Source organism: Eutrema salsugineum, unplaced genomic scaffold (genome assembly GCF_000478725.1).
Source record: "Eutrema salsugineum unplaced genomic scaffold, Eutsalg1_0 scaffold_12, whole genome shotgun sequence".
Taxonomy (NCBI): domain Eukaryota; kingdom Viridiplantae; phylum Streptophyta; class Magnoliopsida; order Brassicales; family Brassicaceae; genus Eutrema; species Eutrema salsugineum.
In genome coordinates this window covers 1,892,675-1,902,132 of record NW_006256895.1, presented here as the reverse complement: position 1 = coordinate 1,902,132, position 9,458 = coordinate 1,892,675, and the positions used below count along the sequence as shown (strand labels likewise).

Below are 9,458 nucleotides of genomic sequence, written 5' to 3'. Positions count from 1 at the left end.
GTGATGGTGATTTTGGCGAGCTGATGGTGAATTTGGCGAGGTGATGGTGATTTTGGCGAGGTGATGGTGATTTTGGCGAGGTGGGTGTTCTCATCCCTTGGCGAGCTATTTCTCTTCTCCTTTCCGAGATCCTCTTTCTTGGTCTCCTCATCTCTTCTATTTATAGTGAGCGAGTAGGTGACGTGATGACGGTGGGATGATTTTGTGGGCCTTGTTAATGGGCCAAAATTGTAATGCTGGTGGATTTTGATGGGCCTGTTGGGCTAAATAGGGGGGTGCTAAACCCACCTCCAACACCAATGCAGTGCTAGCAATCCACTCGTAGATCATTCTTATACAATCTATGATCGTTTCTTTTTTGATATGCTTTGATTTTAACAATCGATATTTGTAGCTTAAAATAACTCCCCACTTTGTAAAACTATGGTGAGCACTTTTGTTTCAATCAAATTAATGCAAGGAAAAGGTTAAAAAATTAAATTAAATTTTAAAAAGTTGTGATTACAAAGGTCCATTAACTTTGTGTTCCAGTAATTTTGTTTAAAATAAATAAATGAAAACATTGTACTATTTTAGAGCTGTTTTTATTACTTTTGAATATGTTATTCATGACTTTATAATGAAAAATTATATGTAAAATTATTTTAGTTTTATTATTGTTTGGGATATAACTTGTCAGTTAAGATTAACCAACTACAATGTGACATGTGGACATCGAATGTAATATTCCGTTCTACAACGTGATATGTGGCTCTTCTCACTACGACACTCGAAAACTACTTGAGCTCGATGATCATTATACTCTTGTGGCATATTTGAGTGGCAAAAGTGATGGTTGGAGTCCTTAAAGACAACCTTAACATAGGCCATCTTGACTACTTCTGGCTTTTGGTCAATTTCAGATGTGTCAAATATAAATACACTCTCAAGAAGGTTTGTGATATCTTCTTCTAATACAAATTCCATGAAGGTTCTGGCTAATACAATGTTTGGTACTTTTTTTTCTCAAAAACAAAAAGTACCAAACATGTGGGCCTTTATGTTACAAATTGAAGTTTCCATCTCTGTGTTAACAATTTTTATTTGATGAAATGTTAACAATTGAAATTTATGAACATTTGTTTCTAGCGTTGGAAACTTCGGTGTTAGGTTTAGCAGAAACTATAATGATTTAGATTTGAATGTTAGTTCTAGCAGGAACTAAAACACTTGTTTCTTTGCCTTTGGCAAGGTATCCACATGAATTTTGGCCTCTATTTTAACTTTCAAGGAGTACCTCTCGCCCTATTGCCTTAGTCAAAACTCTGTCAAAACTCTCTTGTCTGAGTCAAGATCCAAGATCACACCGAATTCTCTTGGTAATATATCTGTGATCATGCTATGTAGCTTACATTCTCTATCACATCTTGGCGTATATCCTCGGAGAAAGCGTATCAAGCTCATGAAGAACCTTATTTAAGTCTACGACCAATCTCTCGGCTAAGGTACGAGAGAAATCTTCTCGACTCACGACTCGGAGAACGGTGATGTGTTCTGCATCTGCGGGCATCGTGTAGGCCGGAACAATCCATCCGAACCTACGGAGCATTTTCGCTACTTCAAACTCTTTATAACAACTACTGTCTTTTAGAGAAAATGCTATTAACGGAATACCATTTTCTTTTGAGATGATGCTAAAATGTCTCGTTTTCTCTAGTCCTTCTCTTAAAATCATCATGTTTTGATGGCAATTATCCATCACATTGCGATATCCCTAAACAAAAAAAAAAATTATTAGTTATTCAATAATAAAAAAAACATCATTATTTTTTGTGAAAGGATGTTTAATCCAAATTTCTATTTCGTTTTAATTTTATTTGTTAGTATTACATATGGATAATGTTATTTCCTTATTAATACAAAACACCAAAAATATTCTATATTCGATCAAAAACTTGAATTTGATTTCAGCTTTTTTATTGGGTCAAATTAGAAAAATTAAGCGTTATTTACATTATTTTTATTCAAATTTAATATCATTTCGTTCTATTTATATTGAGCACCTAATTTAAATTCTGAAAATTGTAATTTGGTCATGCTTTGAGTTACTACTGATTTACCTCAAATCCAAGTCGAATCAGCTGGTAGTACTGAGCAATAACTTGACTTGAACCTGGTTTATATTAACAAGCATTAGCAAATCGTTAGAACAATTCTATATGCGTAATATGGTTTTATAAAAATATAGAAATGGTAACGTAATATGTTACCTTTGGAGAAGTTGAGAGTGAAGGTGGGTTGATCGGCGCCAAGATAATTGATATGGAAGATAAGTTCATTAGGCAAATCGGATTTGGATCTCCATACAACCCAACCGATTCCGGCGTAAACCAAACCGTATTTGTGACCACTCACATTTATGCTCTTAACCAATGGTAACCGAAAATCCCACTCCAGCTCCGGATATAAGAACGGTGCAATAAACCCACCACTCGCTGCGTCCACGTGGATCGGCGTTTCCCATCTGCCAATTGCAAATTCAAAAACGTTAACCCGGGATAGAACCGGATAAAATCGATTAATTATTAGTTTTTTAGTCGGCTTGCTTTAGTTACCCGGTTTGGTTGTTTTTCTCGACTAGAAGGTCATTGAGAAGTTTAACGTCTTCGAATTCTCCGGTTAGCGTCGAACCGAGGATGGCTGCAACGAAGATTGTATTCTCGTCTACCATTTTAACCGCTTTTTCAGGGTCCATCACGTAATATCCTTCTCTTAGTTTCACTTTCTTAATCTCCACCTCGAAATACTTTGCGAATTTCTCCCAGCAAACCTGTATTGAACCGATAATTGAGTAAAACATAGACCTTGACCGGAATTACCATTTTTGTTTTGTTTTTTTTAGTCGTTTATTTGTTTCACTCTTTTGTAATTTGAGAAAAAAGGGAGCTAAAATTCAGAATATAAAAATGTTTTTTTTGCTTAAGATAACAAAAATTTCGATTTTAATTGAGAAAGAGAGAGCTAAACCGGTTTAATATTTCATCAATTTATTTTGGTTTACCTGAATATTAGCTCCGGTTACGATATTGGGATTATCATAAGGAAGCCCATGGGCCTTACGCTTATTCTGCCACCGTCTCTTAAAAGCCAACCCGGCCAACATTATAGCCTCGGACGATCCCACGGTGCCGACACCAACCGCAGCCTCGCCGTGACCGAGCGGCGCGTGAAAGAGACGCGCGATCATGTTGACGCAACGGTTTTGAAGCTCGGTGGTGACAGGGTACTCGTCCATTTCGACGTAGTTCTTGTTGATTGACTCCATCATGAGCTTGTTGCACTCTGGCTCCATGCCTCCATCCATGTTGTCACGAAGGAGGCTAGGTTTAGCCTTTGGTTACCATCGAGCATTAGCTCGTCGTTGATGATTTGGTACGCTGCTTCCTTTGGGATTGTGTTCTTAGGCATTTCAAATCTGATGATGCTATATTCAAGTTCAAAATAAGAAAAAAATCCTATAAAATTAGTTTCTGAAATGAAAGCCTTCTAAATGACATTATCTCTTACAAGTTTACTCTTAATTTCGTACGGATTAGACTCACAAAGTCGAATTTAACGAGCGATACATTATAGTTACTAAATTTTATAGTAGATCTGTACTCCTCGTCGCAAGAGATTAGATTTGAAATATAATATTTCTCATAATGAAATAAACTTGAAGACGATAAAAACGGGTTATATCACGGGTTAAGTTCAATTTCATGAATTTGATATACTTTTTGTAAGTTGAGAGTAAATTTGCAAAAATGTATCATTTGGAGATATTTCCTTGCAGAAAACCCATAAAGTTGTAATCAGGTTATATTGAAATCGAACTTTATGAAAGAACTCAATAACAAAGAATAATTCTCTTTATTAGCTCAAGAAAAATAATTCAAAAACTTAAGCTCTCTCAAATCTCATAAGGATTACCACAATTTTGGTATCTCTTATATAGAGGCTAGTTTCCTTTTCCTATTAGAATAACAACTTTCCTTTTCTTTAGACAACTTCCTAATTAAGTTTAGATAACTCCTAAACATATTTCTAATCTTAATAGGAAATACTTACTAGCTTCTAGAATGTTATCTTCAAGCTTAAGTCAACATTCTCCCTTCTAAGCTTGAAGTTATCATCTATCACACTTTGAACTTCCATGAGATCCCTCATCTCCTTAAATTTGATCCTTCCTAGTGCCTTGGTCAATATGTCTGCCTTTTGCTTGCTGCCCAGTACATGCTCAACTTCCACTTGACCGTTCTCAACGCACTCCCTTATAAAATGATACCTTGTGTGAATGTGTTTACTTCTACCATGAAACACTGGATTTCTTGTGAGTGCTATTGCAGACTGGTTATCACTCCGAATGATAACTTTCTGACTCGATGAACCGGTGATCTCACTAAGCAAATCTTGCAGCCAAATTGCTTGCCTTGCAGCTTCAGTTCCCGCCATAAACTCTGCTTCACATGATGATAGAGCTACAATCTCTTGCTTCTGTGAACACCAAGAAATAGGGCCTTCTCCAAGATAGAAAATGTGACCTGTTGTGCTCTTCCCATCATCAGGATCCACGCTATAGCTGCTATCGCTGAAACCTGTGAGCTTTGGTACCTCTGTTTTTGATCGTTTGAATATTAAGCCGTAATTGGTTGTTCCCTGAAAGTATCTCAAACAATGCTTCATTGCTGCTCCATGAGAGTCTTTAGGCCTTTGCATATACTTGCTTAAGACGCCTACACAATAAGCTAAGTCAGGCCTTGTGTGTAGCAGGTAACGGAGACACCCTACATTCTTCCGATAACTTGTGGCATCAATGTCTTTTTCTTCCTCTGATCTGGATAGCTTAAGTCCTGGATCTATCGGTGTATGAGTCATATTGCAGTTTTGCATTCCCGCATCTTCCAGAATCTTTAGTGCATAGCATCTTTGACTTAAGATTATCCCTTCTTCATGTTGTAAGACCTCTATCCCAAGATAATATGTTAGTGTACCAAGGTCGCTCATCTCGAATTTGGATGCCATTTGCCCTTTAAACTTGTAGATGTGTTCCGTGTTCGTTCCTGTAACAAGCAAATCGTCTACGTAAACTGCAACCAGAAGAAGATCTCCACTCATTAATCTTCTGTAAACCGAGGGTTTTTTAGAGCACTTAACAAACTGCAGTTCTTTAAGGATTTGATCCAACTTATGATTCCAGGCTCTTGGTGCTTGCCTTAACCCATACAAGGCATTATTAAGCTTGTATACCTTATCTTCTTTCCCTTTCACTTCGAAGCCTTCCGGTTGTGTGACATAAACGGTTTCTTTCAATTCTCCGTGGAGAAATGCAGTTTTGACGTCTAAATGGTGTATTTGCCAACCATGTGATGCTGCGAGGTTGATAAGGAGTCTTATTGTCTCTATTCATGCTACTGGTGCGAATACTTCGTCAAAATCGATCCCATACCTCTGTACATAACCTTTGGCGACGAGACGAGCTTTGTATTTGTTAATGCTTCCGTCAGAGTTCCTTTTAACTTTGAATACCCATTTTAACCCAATCGGTTTTGCTCCTTGAGGTAGGTCTGTTAGATCCCATGTGCGATTTCTTGTGATCGATCGCATCTCGTCCTCACACGCACTTATCCATTCCTTTGACTCCTTTGCTTCATTAAAGTTTCTCGGCTCGTCGTTTAAACTTAATAGGAGCATCTCGGCTTCTTCTTCGCAGAGCATCACGAAATCATCGAGATATTTCGGCTTGACTCTAGGACGTTGTGATTTTCTCAGTGCAGGTTGAATTTCATTGTTTCCTGTCTCGATTTCCTCATTATCGTGTATGGCTTCGTCTTCTTCGTCACCATATTCGATAATTTCGCCATGCTCTCTTTCGTCTAGCTCTGTTCCGTCGAGCTCTGTTTCAGTGGTCTCACTTTCTGAGTCCTGAATCCCACGATTCCCATAGATACCGAAGCTGATTTTGAAACTCCCAGCTTTATTCACTTCCGAATTATCTTGGTTCCAGTTCCATCCTCTTTCTTCATCGAAGACCACATCTCTACTCACCACCACCTTTCTTGTCTTTGGATCCATCAAACAGTATGCTTTTGACCCTGGTTCTGTTCCCAGATGAACCAATATTCTCGACCTGTCATCCAATTTCTTTAGATGTGATGCTTCCAACTTTGCATACCCGATACATCCAAAGGTTCGAAAATGGCCTATGTTGGGTTTTCTGCCGTGAAACATCTCGTATGGAGTTTTATCCTTTAGAGCTCTTGTGGAAATTCTGTTCAGAAGGTACGTAGAATGCCTTACAGCTTCACCCCATAAGTAATTTGGAACTAGCTTATGTTTCAAAATACTTCTTGTCATTTCCATTAACGTTCGATTCCGCCTTTCAACAACGCCGTTTTGTTGAGGCGTATACGGAGCTGTAAGATGACGCTTTATTCCTGAGTTGTCGCAGAAGGTGTTGAATTCGAGTGATACAAACTCTCCTCCTCTGTCTGTTCGGAAGGTTTGAATCTTCGCATCTGATTCTTGTTCTACTGAAACTTTGAATCTTTTGAATCTCTCGAAAGCGTCACTCTTCTCTTTAAGAAGTGTTGTCCACATGTACCTGGAATAGTCATCAATAAGAACAAAAACGTATCTGTTTCCTGCAGCTGTTGATGGTGTTATAGGGCCACACAAATCTCCATGAATCAATTCAAGTTTCTTCTTTGCTCGAAATAAGGTGGCTTGGGAAAACACGTGTCTTGTTTGTTTTCCAAGAAGACATGATCTGCAGACTTTCCTTTCGATGGGTATGTTTGGAATCCCTGACACTAGCTCCTTCTGCATCATGGTTTTCATTGTATCAAAGTTTACATGACCCAATCTCTCATGCCACCTGCTTGAACTGCTTGTCACGGTTTGAATGTAGACACTCATCATTCTTGAAACTCATTTGAACCTTGTATAGCCGATTTCTCGATGTGGTGGCTTTGGCTAATAGCTTTCCTTCTCGATCGTGCATTAACAGATGCTCCCCTTTCATCCTTATTTCGCATCCTGATTCTGTAGCTTGTCCGAGACTGATGATATTACTTTTCAAGTTTGGAATGTAATAAACATCAGCCATCTTTCTTGGCTTGCCGTTTCTGTCGGTAAACTCTATTGTTCCTTTTCCTTTAATATCGATCCTGGAGTCATCACCAAAACGTACTTTGCCCGTAATCGAATCATCAATATGTGCGAAATAGCGTCGATCTTGTTAGTTTGGTACTGGCTCCGTTGTCAAGGTACCAGATATTGTCTTCTTTGGAGTTAGTTTGGTAGGTACTTGGCACTACTTTTCCTTCATTCAGGTAGACAATTTCGTGCATCAACAGTTTGTCTGCATCTTGCGTATCAGTGTTGTCATCCTCTTGTGCCTCTTGTAACTTGAGTAGCCGATCGGGACAGTTCGAAGCGAAGTGTCCTGTTTTGTCACAACGATAACAAGTTATCTTGGACATATCTCTTGGTCCATTGTTCCTTCCCCTTCCTCTTCCTCTGCCATAGAAACGTCCTCCTCGACCTCTGCTTCTATATTCACCATTGGAATCTTGTGGGGACTGAGTATCTGTATTTGCATACATCAGTTTACTCTGCTCCTCTTGAGCCTCTTCTTCCTCATGTATCCTTTCTTCGTATGCCTTTAAACGCCCAATGATATCCTCAAAGCTCGTGGTATTGAGGTCCAACACCTGTTCAAGTGAGGCAACAATATGGATATACTTCTTGCGAGGAAGACTGCTGAGAAATTTCTTCACTAATCTTGAATCTTCAAGTGTGTTGCCTAACGCAGCTGATTTGGAAGAAATTTCAGATAGCTTGCTGCTGAAGTCATCTATAGTTTCAGTATCTTTCATCTTCAGCCGATCAAAATCGGACATCAGCGTCTGCAATCTAGCCTCTTTAACTCGCTCTGCTCCCATATGCCTTGTTTTGATCGCTTCCCATACTTTCTTTGCAGTAGTTAGTTCTCCAACTTGAAGGACAAGAGTCTCAGGTATTGACTGAAAAAGTAGTGATGTTGCTACATCGTTCTTCTCGGCATCCTCTGTTTCAGTTTCGACGATATCCCAGACCTTATGCACTTTGAGTAAACTCCTCATACGGATGCCCCAAACCGTATAATTTGTGGAGTTAAGCATCGGGCATTGTATGGAGGAGATACTCGGTTCTTTTGGTCGCAGGTTAGGGTTAGGGATAAGGTCTCCCATAGTTTTGGTTTTTCAGAATCTTTATGATCGAACTTCTGGACTTGGTTTGATCCTTCTAAGGCTCTGATACCAATTACTGAAATCGAACTTTATGAAAGAACTCAATAACAAAGAATAACTCTCTTTATTAGCTCAAGAAAAATAACTCAAAAACTTAAGCTCTCTCAAATCTCATAAGGACTACCACAACTTTGGTATCTCTTATATAGAGGCTAGTTTCCTTTTCCTATTAGAATAACAACTTTCATTTTCTTTAGAGAACTTCCTAATTAAGTTTAGATAACTCCTAAACATATTCCTAATCCTAATAGGAAATACTTACTAGCTTCTAAAATGTTATCTTCAAGCTTAAGTCAACAGGTTAACGTCATGCATAGAAGTAGAATGTTTTAACTTGGATTAATCATACCCAACAAATTAAAGTTCGTTTTTGTGTGTCTAAAAAGCTGAAACAGTATCTGGTAATTATAAAAAACAAGTCATGAGGTTGAAATGTTACTGTTTTTACATCATACTTCCATGTAAATTTTTTTCTTACCGTGGAAGAGTGTTGCGGACGTACCGGGAAGAAAAAGTTGAATGGATCGAAACGTCCGATTCAGAAGCTGTCTTAGACAAAACCATCTTCTCTTTCGAATCACTTGAACTCTCCAAACTTTGATTTCTGAGTTTAAAATGAACAAAAAGGAACGTAAAGGGAAAGAATATGCAATATTTTTGTTTTCAGTTGAAAAATGTGTGGAGTTGGAATAATATGAGCAAATGCTATACATATAGTCATAAGAGAAAGGTTCTCTTCGTTTCGTTTTGCAACGGGAAAAGAAGCATCGCTGGAATCCGTTTATGGGCTCAGTTTTAACATGTTCTCCTACTGGTGACATATAGGTATTCACCTAGTTATTAATACAGTAATATGGACTTCTAAATTCTTCTAAGTACTTCTATATAATTAACGAATCATTTTTTTTTCTCTTTCAAATGATTATTTTTAAAAACTGAATATTTTAAAACTCTGATTGAAAATTTGACCATTCCAATTGATCCTCAACGATAAGATTTTGATTTTCGATAAGACATGATATTGTCCAAAAAGGCTTTTAAAATATAGCATGGAGTGGTGAAAAACATCTTCTCGTATCTTTCAACCCTAATTAAAAAAAAAAAAAAAAACACAAGTTGTCAACAATCCATCGTATATCATTTAGC

The 9,458-nt window shown here is 37.9% G+C and overlaps 1 protein-coding gene across 1 annotated transcript; it reads right to left on the bottom strand.

The window, feature by feature from the left end:
• Positions 1–1,232: 1,232 nt before the first annotated feature.
• Positions 1,233–9,137, bottom strand: LOC18025398 (glutamate decarboxylase 4). Its single transcript, XM_024160284.1, has 8 exons — positions 9,024–9,137; positions 8,791–8,916; positions 3,041–3,463; positions 2,595–2,809; positions 2,250–2,503; positions 2,100–2,152; positions 1,654–1,753; positions 1,233–1,577 (listed from the first exon to the last, which is right to left on the bottom strand). Exons 3-8 carry the CDS (start codon positions 3,341–3,343, stop codon positions 1,507–1,509), a joined length of 996 nt encoding a protein of 331 aa, XP_024016052.1. The 5' UTR covers positions 3,344–3,463; positions 8,791–8,916; positions 9,024–9,137; the 3' UTR covers positions 1,233–1,506.
• Between the last annotated feature and the right edge of the window lie 321 nt (positions 9,138–9,458).

What these genes read in the sequence shown, in the direction of transcription:
- LOC18025398 (XM_024160284.1), bottom strand. Translation starts at nt 3,343, where the DNA reads ATGGATGGAGGCATGGAGCCAGAGTGCAACAAGCTCATGATGGAGTCA. An exon ending in GAGAAAAACAACCAAACCGG is followed by an intron (nt 2,504 to 2,594) that starts GTAACTAAAGCA and finishes TGCAATTGGCAG; the next exon opens with ATGGGAAACGCCGATCCACG. An exon ending in CACTCTCAACTTCTCCAAAG is followed by an intron (nt 2,153 to 2,249) that starts GTAACATATTAC and finishes AATATAAACCAG; the next exon opens with GTTCAAGTCAAGTTATTGCT.